The 18,317-nt window shown below is 36.6% G+C and overlaps 1 protein-coding gene across 1 annotated transcript in view; it reads left to right on the top strand.

The window, feature by feature from the left end:
• Hsd17b12 (hydroxysteroid 17-beta dehydrogenase 12) overlaps positions 1-18,317 on the top strand; it is a 118,485-nt gene that overhangs the window by 58,111 nt on the left and 42,057 nt on the right. Inside the window, exon 4 of the mRNA XM_090347864.1 lies at positions 11,312-11,419. Coding sequence (XP_090203990.1) covers positions 11,312-11,419 — 108 coding nt within the window. The remainder of the gene's footprint in view (positions 1-11,311; positions 11,420-18,317) is intronic.

The raw sequence follows: 18,317 nt of genomic DNA, 5'->3' as shown, positions 1-18,317 counted from the left end.
ACTCACTTAAATGATCTCAATTAGTGTCTTTCAATAAGCAATTAATGATTGCAGTACTACACCAAATCACCAAATGCCGAAATGGCCATGCACTACATTTGGGACACTGTAAGAAGATGGGGGCTAAAGCTAAGCATTAGGAGCTTTCTGGGAGAAGCCTGCTTCTCCCGTCACAGTGAGCAGACTCTGCAACCAGCTCATGATGTCTGAACACTGGTTCCAAAGAAGAACCAGGGCTCCTTAGGGAAATAGCCATTTCTGTGCTGAGACAAGGAGATTTAGGTTATGCTGTCTCAGGGTGTTGGAGAGCTGGGAAATTTCAAAGGATAATGTAGAGATGTCAGAAAAGATACAAATGCCAGCTTGGAGGGACTCCTACTGACCAAACCTGGGCAGATTAAGCATTACATCTAAAATGATACAAAAAATGGTTATCTATTGAATGTGATAATCATATATATATATATATATATATATATACATACATGGGGGAAGTAGGGGGGGTTGTAGAACTTGAACTCTGGGCTTTGGTGTTCTCCCTGAGCTCTTCAGCTCAAGGCTACCGCCCTACCCTTTCACACAGTGCCACTGCGGATTTTCTGGTGGTTAATTAGAGATAAGAGTTACAGACTTTAGTGCCCGGGATGGCTTTGAACTGCAGTCCTCAGATCTCCGCCTCCTGAGTAGTTAGGATTACAGGCATAAGCCATTGTGCCTGTCTTAAAATCATGTTGATATTGAGGGCCTGGAGTTTGGCCTAGTGGTAGAGAGCTTGCCCAGCATGCACAAATACCCAGTTCCACATACAGAGACAAAAGCCAAAAGTGGTGCTGAGGCTCAAGTGGTAGAGCTCTAGCCTTGAGAAAGTCCAAGGACAGTGCTCAGGCCCTGAGCTCAAGCCCAGGACTGGCAAAAAAAAACAAAACAAAAAAAATCATGTTGATATTGATAAATATGTCAATGAGTTAAAGTTTCAATGATGAATGCAATTTTATATAGTCTCAAAGTACCAATCCACAACATGTCTAAATTGTTGTGAACTAAAAAGGGAAAAATAGTAACTTCACCGTGAAGGAGCCTGACAAAGATCCCTTTCATGAAGATCAAAGTCCTTCAGTACTGTTAAATAAAAATTGGATGCCCACCTGTTCAAATACAGTGACAAAACATCATCACTTCTGTGCTATTCCTGACAGTGATGCATAACCTGAACTAATTCTGAGGAGATATATGCATCTAAATTGAAGGTCATTCTATGTAGTAATTGACCTATAATCTTTAAAGTGCCAAGGACACAAAGGTCAATATGGAATGACCACTCAATGCCAAGTTCTTGATCTTGGTGGTTATATTCTTTAGGAGACTTTTTGTAGTTCTTGTAGTAAATGCATACTGAAGTGTCATGCTTAAACTTCTCAGCTTACAAAAATTACTGAAGATTTCAAAAGTTTTTGTTTATATGGAATACACCTATCAATTTTTGTTGTTTGTCGTGGGGCTTGAACTCAGCCTGGGCGCTGTCCCTGAGCTCTTCAGCTCAAGGTTGCCTCCCTATCCTTGAGCCAAGCCCTACTTTCCAGTTTTCTTGAGGTTAATTGGAGATAAGAGTCTTTTTGTGCTCGGGCTGGCTTTGAACTTTGATCCTCAGATCTTAGCCTCCTGAGTAGCTAGGATGACAGGCGTGAGCCACTGCCCCCTGCCTGTCAATGTTTATTGTCAAATACTCAAACAAATTTTCAAAGCAGTCATTTAAAAATAATAGGAGAAAATCTATTATAGGTTTATGGAAACATTTCAAGAAAAATATTTTAAAACAATTTAATAAGAGAATGACATGGTTATATATTTAGGGTAACACTGTAACACTCTAGTACTGGTATAAGGAAAGCCAGTTGAATTTGCATATCAACTTCTACAATTTGCTATTTTGATTGAAGTATCAAAGCAAAACCTAACTTTAATAATAGATGCATAGGTGGAAAGGGGGAAAAAATTTAACAGCCTCTTCAGATAATTGTAGATTTTTTTTTTTTTTTACATTTTTAAAAATTTGAACTCTGGGCCTGGGTACCGTCCTTAAGCTTCTTTTGCTCAAGGCTAGTGCTCTACCATTTGAGCCACAGCTCTACTTCCAGTTTGCTTTTGTTTTTGTTTTTGAGTAGTGTATTATAAAGTCACACAGACTTTCTTCCGTGGGCTGCCTCCAAATTGCCATCCTCAGCTCTCAGCCTCCTGAGTGGCTGGAATTATAGATGTGAGCCACCAGCACTTGGCTAATTGTAGATATTCTTTTGCTATATCAAAATTGTATACAAGGAAGTTTCTTAAATTTAGTTGTAACATGGAATCTGAAATCTTACCAGGAAGTGATGTTATATGTTCAGTTACATTAGAGGTTGTTAGTCTACTTCACATTTCCAGTAGATTTTGTATCATCATGGTTTTACAACTTTATGCATTAGACAATATTGCCTCATTAATTTTACTGATTTTCCCCATATTGATGTGTTATAGAACAAAGTTGTTCATGTCACTCCCTTATCTCAGAAAAACATTTTCTCCCAAACTCACTGAAAGTAGATTTAACTTTTTCAGAACTGCTGTTCTAATTTAAAAGCTAAGATCTTCTCAAATAAAATAAATTAGTGTTATACATGTTTTTCTTGATGTGACAGAATCACCTCATTCATTTTTGAGACTGTACCTGCCAAATCTGAGTACAGTTTCTCTGCCTTTTTCATGCAATTCAAATTGCATAAAAATGAGTCTAATTGAACTAATGTCTTAATTGTACATGTTTGCATCAATACATCCTGTTAGGTACAAAGGGTAAATGTACAAACTTCTCATTTTGTCACTGAGAACATTGAAAAGGTGTTCATTTGAAGATAAACATTTAATAAAACTAATGATTTTTTGCTATTACATGAGAATAATTTTTAAATGAAATTGGCTATTATCTTTTTTTAATATAAATATGTGACAGATATTCCCAGTATATTTAGGTGCTACTGCTTTGATTTGTTTTTTGGTTTTTTTTTTCTTTTTTTTTTATTGTAATTAGTAAAAGGGTTACATGATATTTGCCAGATAGAAGGTGCATTAATTCACATACATTGATACCCTTTCACATGTCTTGGTACCCATTTCCCTCCCCCCCCACCCCCCACCCATCTTGGTTTCCCCCCTTCCCTATCAAATTTCAAATATCCAAATACAAATAAATTCAATATATCAGATAACAAAGTGAGATAGTATACCAATATGAGATAACCAAGGGACAGCAAAGGAGATGAGAGACAACATAGTACATTAAGGACAACAATCATTCATTATATGGCTTTTGTTTCAATATCCTGGAGGTCCTTTCAATTAGCTTCACATTATATGGCCTTATGTATCAAGATTTTGCTCTATTGCAAATCTCTGCTAGTAGAGCCCAAGGATTCTACTGATTATGACAAATGAGGGAAACCATTGAGCCTAAGTTCCTTTGAGTCTGGCTTACTTCACTTAATATGATTTTTTCTAAGTCTTTCCATTTCCTAACAAATGGGGCGATATCATTCTTTCTGACAGCAGCATAGAATTCCATTGTGTACAAATACCACAACTTGTTGATCCACTCATCAACTGAGGGACATCTAGGTTGGTTCCGTATCTTTGCTATGGTGAATAGTGCTGCAATGAACATTGTTGTGCTAGTGGGTTTAGTATGTCCTTGTTTCTGGATGATTGGGTAAATGCCAAGTAGTGGAATTGCTGGGTCATAGGGGAGTTCTATGTTTAGCGTTTTGAGGCACTGCCATACTGCTTTCCATAGTAGTTGAATGAGTTTGCACTCCCACCAACAGTGTAGCAGTGATCCCTCCTGGCCACATCCCCTCCAGCATCTGTTATTATTCGTTTTCCTGATCCTGGCCATTTAACTGGAGTGAGGTGGAATCTTAGAGTTGTTTTGATTTGCATTTCTTTTATGATCAGAGATGTTGAGCATTTCTTCATGTGTCTATAGGCCATTTTTGTTTCTTCTTCAGAGAAGACTCTCTTTAAGTCTTTGGCCCATTTTTTAATGGGATGGTTGTTACTTTGGAGGTTAGTTTTGGAGTGATTCGATTTTTTGAGTTGTTGATATATTTTAGATATGAGGCCTTTGTCCGTTGTTTGGTTGGTGAAGATCTTCTCCCACTCTGTAGGCTTCCTGATTAGTTTACTAGCTATGTCCTTTGCCATACAAAAGCTCTGCAGTTTAATGCAGTCCCACTTATCCAGCCTTTCTCTGATTTGTTGTGATTCTTGGTCCTTATTAAGAAAGTTTCGACCTGTGCCTAGGAGGCCTAGTGTATCTCCTCTGCTTTGATTTGTGTTAAGGTTCTAGCAATAGTTATCCACTAGTTCTTTTGTTAACACAGTGAAGAGGACAAAGAAAATTGCATGGGGTGTTTTTTTTTGCCTTTTTATTTTTATTGTTTACTTTTGTATATTTTTTGGCAATATTAAGGATTTGAACTCTGAGTCTTGGGCTTACTAGGCTGGAGAGAACAAGAAGTAATTATAAAATAACTTTTCTTCTGGATATCAGCAGTTTTGCTGTATACCAGCAAAGATACTTGCCTAGCATGCGTAACACTGTGAATTCAACTCTAGCACTGCAGATAAAAAAAAAAAAAACATGAAAAAGACAAAATGACAGTCCAAAATCTTCAGGATAATGCCCTTTTCTTTTTTACCCTGTTGCAAGTTTCCAAATGGAAACTTACTGCAAAAATGACAAGTTACGATAAAATTAAATAAATTACTTTCAAGAAAGTATTAGCTCCACGGACATTTTTTAGAAGGGAAGTACTGGTACTATGTGATATTTAACATAACTTTAGCTATCTTTATGTTTGAAAGAAGAGGGAGGAACATTATTGTGGTAATATCATACTTGATTTTTAATTCAGTGTTCATGCAAAGAAAATTGGTTAACTTTGGTTCAATTCTTACTGGCAGGTCCATCATTTTCAAGCCACAGAGAAGCGCAACATACCTTAAGACTCATTTTATTATGTGATTTTTAAACAATGTGGAGACATAATCATAGGAACATTTCTTGATATATAAAACTGGGAAGATTATTTCGCCTCTAAGGCAAAATGATAGCAAAATGGGTAAAACCATTTGCATTAATCTTTCTTCCCAGAGTTGTATATCTATCTAATCTATGTAAAATCCTGCATCCTTGATTCTGAAATCCTTTTCTCACCCTAGCCCACCTTGCCTTTCCCACTGGGCAGAAGTGGAATGGTGGCAGTGCAGGGCAGGGAGGACTCCTCTCATGAGTTAGAAGATGACAGGATGGGGAGAGAAGTTGTGAGAATCTTTTCAGAGCACTCCCCTTACAATTAGAAGTACTATGAAAGACTACTTCTCATCTTGAAATGCCATAAAACACAGTTATGTTAGAAAATGGAGTTAGGGAGACTTAAAAATATAACATGCATGGTATGTTTGTAGTTCTAAACTGAATTTTAATGCATTTTAGTTTCAAAGAGCATTGACTTTAATGCTGTTTCTTCTCTCACTGTCTTTTGGAGAACTGGGAATAGGGAGAGTGGCCCTTGATTAAAATAGTTTCAACTTCAGACCAGTGAGTTTAAACTCCTACTGTACTTAATTCATGAGCCTGGGCCATTTCTAATGATTTTTAATCACTCAAAAATATTTGGATTTCTGTGAGAATGATAGATGAAAGAATCATTTCAAGTTATCTTAGGTTTTAAAATAACTACTAACATTATATTTCATATATAGACATTCCTTACCATGGCTCCTCCTACCACCCCTGGAGGGAGGGGTTTAGAGAAGTATTGAGAAGGTGATTCTAGTAAACCAGCCTCTTTGGAATAGATATGTTTACTCATTCAGCATACATTTAGCAGAGAAAACTCTGCCTTATGTTAGGTATTAAACTTGGTGCTGTAAATACAAAGATGACAAAGAATGGCCCCTGCTCGTTAGCAAGTAGAGACTCTTTTCTAAATACTTTATGGTGGGAGCTTAATGGGGTTATATAGAAGGTCTCCAGGAACTTACCCTAGAGAATAAGTAGCTTTTCTTGGAGGAAATGGAAATCATTGAAAATACGTCCACGTAAGCAATGGTACAACATGGACCTTCCACAAGGGTATTATGATATGGAAAAGGGTGAGGAAAGAAAGGGGAAGGGTGACTGTAACAGGAATTTTTAATGGATGGAAACTGAAACTTGGGGGGAGAGATCAGGTTGTTTATTTGCACTGGAGATAGTGACACAGGGGAACCAAAATATTCAGTGTAATTTTATTGATAGAAAAATTATAAATAATATGCAAGTTTGTATGTATTAGACTTCACTTCTGAATTTCTCACACTTTAATATTCATAGCCACCTAGGGGAGAAATCTGAGATAAGACATTTCCAAAAATGGATAAAGTCTCTCTTAGGAAAAGGAATGTCAAGTTAAAGGATGTCAGTTGTTGAGCAAAATGAAAAATAGTGCTGGCTACACTAAGAAATATCTTGAACATAGACTTCTGAATGAAATATGATATTTATTGTGTTGAACCTACATGTATTACTTTTAATATTGGGAGCTTTTCAGCAGCATCTTGAAACTACTTGTGGGTATATTTCCTTCTCTTCAGTTCCAGACTTGGGCTAATTCAGAGCACTCTGAATCCAGATAAACAATATAACTTTATTATATAGCCTTGTAGTTATAATTTTTACTTTCTGTGTTTTTTCTCAGTTGTAGATGTATACAGCAAATCAGGGTATAAACATGAACACATCAGCACAGATATTTCAGAGCTTCGTTTACTTCTAAAGCTAGAACCGATTGTTTCCATTTCTAAGAAATTGGCTGCTTTAAACCGCTCATATTAGGCATTTGAACTTTTTTGCTTCTTGGGTTTTGGTCTTTGCACTAGGCTGAGAGACGCTAGATCAAAATAATCTCAAAATTATTTCATTTTGGAAAAAAAAGGAAGGAATGGACACATGATATTTGGACATAACTGTAATTAAGTAGTAGGATACCCACCGATTTCATTGCAAATATCAAATAGTTTGTGAGTAGGAGATCATCAACATTGTTATCAGCTACTTTGCATAGTGATGTATAGTATTCAAATAATGGTTTTTGTTTTATTTTTGGTGCTAGGAATTGAACTGGGGCCTCAAACATGCTATATGTGCACTTTACCACTGGGTTAATTCCTAAATCCACTGGGACTACTTCAGTTCTTTACTCTGGTAAAGAATTTACAACCACAAGATTTTTTATTCTTAGACTTAGGAAAACATTCAAGTGTGTAAAGAGCCTAGATAGCTCACCACATTGCCATTCACCAGTTTTGTTGAACAGCTAGGTAGAAACTTGATAAAATCTGAGTCTAAACATGCGAACAAAAATAGTAACTGTTTGAAAAAGACTAATGAAGTAGACCTGCACTACTAGAAACAAGACTTGAATAACTAAAATAAACAATTACACAAGAATAGAAAAATAAGATAATGAATGAATGGTTTTAGCTCGCCTATTTCTTAGCACGAATTCTGGAATGAGAACCTGGAATGTATGTTATCCAGTGGCTTGTCTACCCTACCATGATCCCACAATTGATATGGGAAGCTGCTTACTGATGCTCTTCCACACTTGGTACTACAAAAGTTCTCTGCTGGAGCAGTTGAGTAGCCCATCTCATGTCCGTCTGTTATTTATCTTTATTCTACATATATGGGAGCTACAGATTTTGTCTTACCTCAGCTCCTTCTCTTGAAAGAGACTTGTCAGAAGCTACATCATTTCTTGGGTATTTGTGGTAGGGCAAGGATAAGAGGGACCAGGAACAGTCACTCTAAAGGCTTTGGTGAAATTCTTACTCTTCCCCAGCAGAAACTGTTGCTGAGTTGTGAACTGATGGCCTTATGAGAAAAGGTTGGGTTGGGGAAGTAGTACAGAAGACACTAGGGTTATACTATAACGTGTGTATCTGGTATGTTTCAGGTACTTAACAAATCCTTGTGCTGAAGACGCCCATTAATGTACCTTTCTGTTGACAGGCCTGGGTTCAGAGTGAATAGGCTAGATGACAAAGGAAAAGATACTTAGCCTAAAATTATTTCCTTGGTTCTTAAGGAAGCTCTCCATTCCTACCCAGTTCTCTTAGAACACCTGCAATAATTCTCATCTATCTCCCTGAGTTCAGAGGGAGCACTTCCTATCCAGTTCTTATGTATGTGCTGTTAAATTTTGCTTTATATCAAGTAACATGGATGTGAAGCTTCTTCATGAAGCCCTCAGAGCCCACCCACAGGCCTGATAAGAACATGTGTGTACCATGGCTTCATAGTGGAAATATGAGGGGAGTCTGGGGGACTGACCTGGGGAGATTTCCAGTTTCTACTTCTGAACATTGTCCACATGCGATTCTTAGAATGATAGTCACTCCGAATGGTCGTCACTCTTGAAATCAGGACATAAGCCCCAATGTAAAGGAATGAAAAGTGAGTGGAAAGATCCTTGTCATTTGTGTCATTGTGGAGTAACTGAATTAATCAGAGCTCAGGCCTTCATTTCATGGAGCTTTCTGTAAGTGGGAAGAGATAGAAAATCAAAAATACACAGAATATTTGAAGGTGGTTAAGAGCAATAGAACAAAATAAAGCAGAAAGGGGATGAGGAATGCTGAGGATGAATGGTTGCACTTTTTCAAGAGTGGTCAAGCATTGTGTTCTGGGAACACAATGTGTACCCAAATAACCAACAGAAACAAGGGACGTAGATGAACATTGCCCACGGCAAGAACAGTAAGTAGAAATGCCCTGAGTGTATTTGAGCAAATTCTGTGTTTAAGGGACTTGGAGCAGGCTGTAGTGACTAGGACTGAAGAACAACTGGGAGAGCCATTGAAGATGAGTTCAGAAAAGCAGTGAGCTATTGCCAGAAACTTCTGATTTTTCTCTGAGACAGAAATGTTGGAGGTTTTGAGGAGGGAAGTGATATGACGTGTCCTTTGTTAAAAGAAAGGAGGCAATGGAGGAACATTAGGAACATTACTTGAATAGGAATGTGATTTGGAGTGATCCAGGTATAAGTTCCCTATTTGTAATTATCTTGAAAACCTGAAGACAAAGAAAGCTTCCATGCCATTCATTATTAAATAACACCGTTCCAAAAGTGTTGTTGATTTTTATTTTTTTTTAGCAGCATGTCTACATGGGACTGTACAATAATATAAGAACATACATCAGGTCCTGTGGGATGTGAGTGAATTTTATTTGGGATTATGGAGTGGCTTTTACTACTAGAGAGACTTTCCTAAGTGTTAGTGTAGAAAAGCATTTCACTTTTCAAAGTAAATATTGTATTCATGAAACAACATTTTATTTATATCTTTAGAAATAAAGCCTTTTATTTTTGAGTTCTCCCCCTTTCCCTGTAGTAATCTGTAATGGTGGCAATGTTCTGGGAGCCATTTCTAGTAAGGCACACTGGGCCAGCTATTGTGGAATGATAGCTCGGTGTCACACAAACACATATAGGTCATTGATGTTGGAACTGGAAGTCCTGTCTTTTCCACCAAACATGGTGTTTTCTTGGTCAGTTACACATGGATTTTATACATGGATTTTCACCTGGGGTCAATATTTTTCATTGAGTCTAACTAAGAATCACATCTCACATGAACTGGCTCTTTAGTTTCAGACATAAATCCTTTTAGATCAAGAATGGATACTTCCTGTGAGAATTAAATCCTTCAAACTCTGATAAGCTGACATTGACATTGACTGAAGAAAAGCTTATTTTTGGAAGCAGGATTTTTCAAATAATTCTTTTCAGTTCTCACCAAGTTCCAGACAACTTACTGAATTTTTCACTCAAGGAAGTGGGGCGGGAGGCAGCTGAAGAGGGGAAGGTGAGACTCAGATGTAAAGAGTGCCTTCTGTGTACCAGTGGGCAGCAGCTGAGTCCATGGCATAAGTTGGGTAGTAGTGCCTTCATGCTCACAAGAGGATAAATACTCAAGAGAAGATATACGACTTGTTCAGTCATTTTGCAAATAAGTGAGGAAATGAAATTGGCTTTCACATCTGGGTGACCTCAAAGCCCACGCTATCTCTTCAAAGGGACTGGCTGGTTGAAGGCAGAAGTAAACATTATGTGTTACTTCAGATGAGTTTTGTTTCTCCAGGGTCTCATTTCTGAAGCTGTTATTTCCATCAGCTCTGTTTGGAACTTAATAGTCCTGTGCAAAGGAGAACACTGAGGTCTTTCTTCTGTCACTTTATAGATTTATTATTGTACATTTCATGTGGATTTTAAAATGTGGTGACTATTGACTATAACCAAGCTACAAAATTACAATAAGATCACATTCATTTTATTTCCATCTTAATAAGATGGGCTTTCTCTTTTAATATAAATACATCACACCTGAAGATATTTTACAACAGAAAAATTTTGGCTTAAAATTACATAGTATCAATTTTCAATTAAAGTCATCATGCTAGTGATATTTAGAGTATATAACATTATAGTATGTTATAGTATATTATGTAGTATATTATTGTGTACCTGAGAGTGTAAAGGGGAGTTATTGTTACTGATTTCTAAAAAGAGAACCGAGTAAGGAATATTCAGCCAGCTTCTCTGATAACTGGATTACTTAACTTCTGAATTATATTGTTAATCTCTGACTTGAGGTTTCTTTAAATTATCCTGGTCTATATAGGACATACATACTCATGGGCATGCGTATACACACAGACAACACAGTTCCAAGTATGGAACAACATAGGAGAAGAAGGCAAAGAGAAAATGAAAGAGAGTGAATAACTGTGAAACACATTTCAATTATATATGTAGATGGCATAAAGAATCTCAATGAAAGCTGTAGATTAGTAGAAAGTTGCAGGGATGAAGAAGGAAACAGGCTGTGTTGGAGAGGTGGGTACCAGGGAGAAGAATTAGGCAGACAAGGATGGTGAATGGGGATGACTATAAAACCTGACGATATTGTTTTAAGAAGGGAGAGGAGACAAGGAAAGTGATCAAGGGGATAAACTTAATTGGAATACATTGTATGCATGTGTGTGAAAATGTCAAGATGAATCCATCCGTTGCACAACTAATGTGCTAATAAAAATTACCCTGATCTAAATGTTATATCTGAGGGGGTGGAGTTTGAAAGGATAATGTCATCAAATACTTTCATCTTAATTGTAATGTGTTAGGATTCCACATTTTTCTCATTTTGTGTGTGTATGTTGTTTTCTTTTTAGAAGAAAAATTCAAAGTGGAGACAAGGACCATTGCTGTTGATTTCACCTCAGAAGATATTTATGATAAAATTAAAGCCGGCCTGGCAGATCTTGAAGTTGGTGTTCTAGGTTTGTATTTTTGCCACATTTATAGATTCTTCCTACATTTACAATCCCACTATACTCTGCCTTTATTTTCTCTTTGTGAATGAGATATTCAGTGGTAAAAAGGTGGGCGAGAATTTACCTTATTAATATGCTTCATTAATAGATAACACTAATCTGTATATGTTTGAATTATTTTGCTAATTATCTGTTAACACTCATTGTTCAGTTTGGTTATTTCCTGTGTCTGCTTTTCCCAGTCTCATTCTTTGTAAGAATTAAGACATAGTTGTGCTATAATAATCCTTTAAGGTAGACGATGCCAGCTTATTACATCTGAGGAAATGAAGACCTAGAAAGTTTTCTCACCCTTTCATTCATTGTTGTCCCTGAAAAGCCTGAGTAGACATCTTCTTAAAGTTTCACCCTCATGAAACTTTAATACCACAAATATACTTTGTATCTTTGCTTTAAGAAGCAATAAAATTCATTCCCCCATCACAGATAAACACACACACACACACACACACACACATACACACACACAAATTCACACATCATATTTCATCTCCTGAAAAAAAAAAGTAGCATGACTGAGACTTAATCCTCTATTTCTTTTCTGTACATCTGCAACTCTCTTTTGTTATCTGCAACTACTGTTTATGTTTCTACTATCATAAATAGATGTTCTTGCTAAAACTATGGTAGCATTGAACTTTGATATGGAAAAGCTTCACCAGAAGATGCTAAGAGGGTAGCCAGGTGCCCACAACTGTAAATCTACCCAATAAGGAGCTGAGAACAGGAGGGTCCTGATTAGTGATCAATGTGGAAAGAAAAGGTTGTGAAAACTTGATCTCAACCTATAAGTGGGCACATACCAGTCATCCAAGCTATGTGCAAGGCTGAATATGGGAGAATTTTGAGCAGACAAAGCCCTTCAAACTCCAGCTGTATGTGCTTCCTTTCTAAAAGGAGATGGATGGAGAATCAGGCCTGGGCATGGGTGCAACCTTAGATGCTATCCTAAAAATGGCCAGCAAAAGTCTGGGCTTGAATCATGGCCCAGAGGTTCTAACCACATTTTAAGTGCATTGTGAGCATATTGGACATCCCAGTTCTCATTTATCATATATATGGGAGAGCCATATATATACTTTCTTCATTCCGCCCCCCACCCCAATGCTTTAAAGCAATGATTCTTGACCAAGGCAACAACCCCTGGCAATTTGCCAGTACCTGACAGTATTAGATGGCATTTTGGATGATCTACTAGGTGAGAGGAGTATAGTTCTGCTGGCCTATACAGGTAAAAAATCACTTAAACATCCTACGTAGGGCAACCTCCTTCAGCAAAGAATAATTACTGGCCTAAAACTACTTTTCAACCTTTGGAGATTTCAGTAGAACTGAAGTTAGAAAACACTGCTTTAAAGTTACTGGCATTAAACAGTAAAAGTATTTGCTCATGAAAATATATACGATTTGGTTTTGAATATAGTTGGTTACAAATTAATAATAAAAATAACTAGCTAATGTTTACATAATCTTTACATGAATAGAAGCACTTTTTAAAAAATTGTCTCATTAGCTAGTTTTGTTTCTATTCTAAACAACTGTCTTCTCAGTCGTTGACATTTATTGGTGAATATATCACACCTACTTTGTTTTGTAATTTTGAGCAACACTATTAAGACAAATTTATGAGGTGAATTTTAACTTATTACTATTCATATGTCAGCTCTGTTTTATAGTTCTTTTTCTAGTCTGGCTGTAACCCTCTAAACTTGGGAGCAAATCTGATGTATATATTTCTTTCTTGTGGTTACCTACATTTCTAGTCCTTCAATTTCTTTCTTATTCCTTCATTTCTATAAGTCTCATCTGCCCCAACTCTATCTAGTAAGATCAAAATAGCTGCATTTTTCTTCCTTATTTGCTGCTTAATATAAATCTCAATCTTTATTGTATCCTTTAAAGTTTTTTATATATTGATTGATTTCTAGTAAGACCTAGCAATCTACATAAATTGATAGGAAGGAATAATTTTCTACCAACTATTAATAAAACTAATAATGATAAAAAGAAAAAAAATCACCAAATTATACTCTTACTTGTTTGAGTAAAATTAAGCTAAATCATGGTGCAATAAGGGAAATTGATACTTTCAGAACTACTACTGAAAATGCTAAGGCCTTTTTAACATAAAAGAAACATGTTTTCAATGAGATAAGTGAGAAGAAAACAGCCATGAGCTGTGTGAATTTATACTGAAAGGTCACACCAACTTGATTAGAATCTATAAATGCTGAAGACTGGTGAGTTGGATTCTTATTTATATATCATAGAAAAAGTCAGTATCAGCTGGACACTGGTGGCTCATACTGGTAATGCTAGCTACTTAGGCTGAGATCTAGGATTGAGGTTTGAAGCCAGTTTGGGCAGTTTTGGGCAGTTTCTCTAATTAACTACCATAAAGCTGGAAATGGTTCTGTGGCTCAAAGTGGTAGAGTGAATAAAACAGCTCAGAGACAATGCCTGGGCCCTGAGTTTAAGCCCTAGGACTGGCACAAAGGAGGAAAAAAAAAGAAAAAGATCAGCATCTCCTGACTTCTTCAGGAATACAAATTTCAGCAAGCTTATGAAACTTCAACTATTTAGAGAAAATGATATCCTTACTTCCTTTAATAAGCAAGCAGTTGGTTAAGAAAACATGATTGCTGTAAAGGTTACATGATCCTCAGGACAGACACTTATCTGTGCTCAAGACTTATTTGAAGGATTTTTTTACAGTACATGACAGGGAGGCACACTTTACCAAGGCCTACAGAGTGACCTTGGATCTGAAATTTGCCACAGATAATATTTTTTCTTTTCTTTTTTCCATTTCACTACTATGTCTTGTATCTTCTTTATAAAAGTGAGTTTCTTTATTCTGGAAGGATAAAGAAAGGTCCTCCTGGAAAAATATAGTTTGTGATTCATTTTTAAAAGGCCACATAGCTTTATGTAAGCTTCTAATGTGTCATAGACAAGAATTTCCCCCATGCCAAATGCTCTATGCCCATAGTATCATGATTTATATAAGTTGTAGGATCAAGAGAATTCGCTGGCTCTGGATTGGATGTAGTGTTTTCATGACTTAGTGTATTATAACTTGGTCATCTACTGACTGTTTGGGGCCTATACCTATACACCTTGCCCATAACTTTTTAGTGATTTCATTTTAAATAGCTGTAATATATAGGGAGATATTAAAGATACAATACACCGTATTCACGTTTCTTCCTGTGACCTGTGTAAGTAAATACTCCACTAATGTGCTTGGTGAGTTAATTTTTAATTTGTGTCTTTTCCTATCTCATCAGTTGAACACAAGTACTTTGTTATTTCGCCATGTAATCATTTTCCCATTAAATCTTTTACATTTTTATTTCCTACAGCTGTGTTTTCTAAAATGTTCTGAGATAGAAATAGTGTTTATTCTACTCAGGAGGCTGAGATCTGAGTATCTGGGTTTAAAGCCAGCCATTAAGGAACATGAGACTCTTATCTCCAGTTAATCACTAGAAAATGGGAACTGGGGCTGTGGCTCAGGGGTAGGGCAGTAGCATTGAGCTAAATAGCTCAGAGATAATGCCCAGAGGCCCAGGGTTCAAGCCCCTTGACCCACAAAAAAAAAAAAAAAAAAAAAAAATCAAGAAAGAAAGAAAGACTGAATTACTAAACGAAAACAAAGTTAAGACCAGTTCTGTCTTTTCCAGGTTTCTTAACAAAAAGACCCAGATAGTTGGGGAAAAGACTAGCTTCCAAAAGCAAAACTCTCAGGTGATGGAGTTGGGTTATTGAGAAGACTTAGGTTTTATTCCCGTTGATCAAAGGAAAAGGAATAGAAATAGGCCTAGGAGAAGCAACTTAGAGGGCTGTAAAACTCTGCTGAGGAAAACTTGCCCAGAATTGTTTGGAAGTAAAATTGATCATAATAGGACATTGTGTAGTGTCACAGTCCCTGTAGATTAAGAACGTTAGGAATAGAAGAATCTTACTTTTTTTAAAAAAAAAAGGCTTTAGGAATTTATAAAGATACAGATTCTCTTCTTGTTCTTAAGAATTTTACAGATTAGAAATTATTAGATGTTTGTTTCTGTGTTGAAGTTTGAACTCATGGCTTTTTATTTGCTGAGCATTAGTTCTACCTCTTTGCTATACTGCCACCAAACAGTGTATCTTTTTTTTGTTATTATTTTAAGGAGGTTTTGTTTTGTTATTTTTGGTGTTGCTTCTTTGGTTGTTTTATTATTATTATTATTATTATTATTATTATTATTATTATTTTGGCTGGCTTGGACTATGCTTGGACTTGTTTATGCTTCCTGCCCCACCAGCTTGTACTGTTCTAATCAGCTATTAATTGAGATGAGATCCCACAGACCTTTTTCTCCCCCTAGCTTGTCCTGAACTGAGAACTCCACCTCTGCCTTCCAAGTAGCTAAGATTACAGGCTTCTTAATAAAAGACCCAGGAATATTCTGTTTTGTAGCTAGTTTGGAAAAGGATAATCGCAGGGGAGTGGGATGATTAAACAGACCAGATGGTGAAAGTCAGAAAATCAGGTTAACAAATTTGGACTTGTTAAAAGAAAAACTCTAGACAAACTAAATATAACAGAATTTAGTTGAGCAAAGATAGTTTTCATGTCAGGCTGCCTTCAGACAACATAAAGAGAGTCAGAGAGTTTTACTTGTAGTCTGTAGTTTGTTGGTCAAGAATGCTGGTAGCCTACTGAACCTGCCACCCCACCTCCTAACTTGCAGCTGCATCTGAAAGGCAGACAGCCTTATTAAATGTGCCTTTGAAACTGCTGTCTGTGCCAATGCTAGGTGGTTAGTGGATAGTGAGACTGCAGAGACTGCAGTGAAACAAATGAAGTTTTTGGAAGTTATGAATCCTTCAAAGACAGTGAGCAAGGTGGGATCTATGAACAAAATGGGAATGTGAGATACAGACACAATTTTTGATTGGTTACCACTCCATGTTGGCCTTGAACAGGGTCTGATCCGTTGATTGCCTGTGATTGGCCGTCACAAAAATAGACTCTTAAGTTAGGCCTTCAGTTAGTAGTTACAGTGTAGTGAGTGCATAGGGACTCAAAACGTACAGAGAGGCTGGGCACAGTGAGTCACGCCTCTAATCCTAGCTACTCAGGAGGCTGGGATCTGAGGATCTCAGTTCAAAGCTAACCTGGGCACTAAAGTCCATGAGGCTCTTAATCTCCAATTAATCACCAGAAAACTGGAAGTGGTGCTGTGGCTCAAGGGGTAGGGTGGTAGCCTTGAGCTGAAAAGATCAGGAACAGTGCCCAGGCCCAGAGTTCAAACCAAAAAAAAAAAAAAAAAGTATGGAGAGACATCCTTAGGCCCAATTTAGTTTAATAGACTTAATAGGAACTAAAAGAGAAAGCCACTGTAGAATTTTAAGCATGAATTGATAACACATTTTTTGAGAGATCCTTCTTACTCCCAAGTATTAGGAGACAAGAATTGATATAAAGAGACCAAAGAGGTAATTTCAGCAAATAAGATAATAACAACGTAGATCAGCATGGTGGCAGTTGGTAAAGAGATGTTTAGGAAACAGGACCAATTTTTATTAAAGGTCCTCATCTAAGATAGAGAGTAAACAATAAGTTTTGTTTGAAGTTGCATTCGCTGAGCATTTTTATATGCCAGGCACCATGCTAATGCATCTCATTTAGTCCTTAACAGCTCTATGGATATTAATATTCCTGTGCCTATTTTACAGACAATAAAACAGACTTACAGAGATTCAATGAAATGTCTAGAATTAGAGAATGAATGATTCATACTTCAAGGTTATAACTTGAGCACTTAAGTAGTATATAGCTCCAAGACATGAAGTTCTGGCTCTGGAGCATATACTAAATACTGTAGGAGAAAATGATCATTTTACTTCTAGATATGTTAAGCTTAAGGCTATCAGAAATCCAGTGGAGGTTCAAAGAGACTATTAACTCACTGGATTTGAATACTTCCTCTCTACTTTTTGCTAGATAGTAGCCTTCGTGCTAAATGAGGCAAAAATCTCATATAGCCAGATTAAACAAAATATACACACATACATATTATCAGACTAAATGTGAATGATAACTCCATTAAAGTGAGCATAAGACTTTCCAGAATTCAAATTTATTTCTATACTCATAAACCATTAATACTATTAAGTAAAGCAGAGCCTTGAACTTAAAACTGAGTAATTAGTTCTGTGATTTCAGAAATGTAAATAGAACCCTACGTCATGAAATTGGTAAGTTCCTCCTATTAGCTCCCAGCCCCCTGTTCTCTCCTCATTTTCTCTTCCAATTGTAGGTATGGCAAATCTTACCTATGTTTATGATGGGGGGCACAAAGCAATTTATAATTAATAGAGAGGGGAAATATTTTGTAATGTTGTACCTGATTCAAAAATTTTAATATTTCTGTTTCTGATTAAAAGCACTGTAGCTTTGAAGCCTTGTAAACTCTCTTTTATTTGGAAATTGCTAGTCACAAGTGTATGAAAACTGTAAAGTTTGCAAAATGTTTTACATGGTGTTCCAAATATCATCTGTCAGTGTATGAACATGTGCTAGCTACAGCAATATGTTAAATAAGGCAAAAAAGGAATTTCCTCTGCATCACTTTCCAGACTCTACATAGACTGTGAGGCAAGATCTTGTTGAATGACATGAAGAGGATAGAGGAGAAATTGGGATAAAATTAATCCATATAAACAGCTCTTCTGATTAATTGCCACCAGAGCTATCTTCCAGAAAGATCTCTCACCTTTGTCACCAGGCATATATAACAAATACAGAGCACTTTAGGTTGGCCACAAAGTAGAAGGTGAATACATTTTTGTAGAA

Source organism: Megascapheus bottae, chromosome 16, assembly GCF_031878675.1.
Source record: "Megascapheus bottae isolate mThoBot1 chromosome 16, mThoBot2.hap1, whole genome shotgun sequence".
Classification (NCBI taxonomy): Eukaryota; Metazoa; Chordata; class Mammalia; order Rodentia; family Geomyidae; genus Megascapheus; species Megascapheus bottae.
This window is presented reverse-complemented; position numbering and strand designations above follow the sequence as displayed.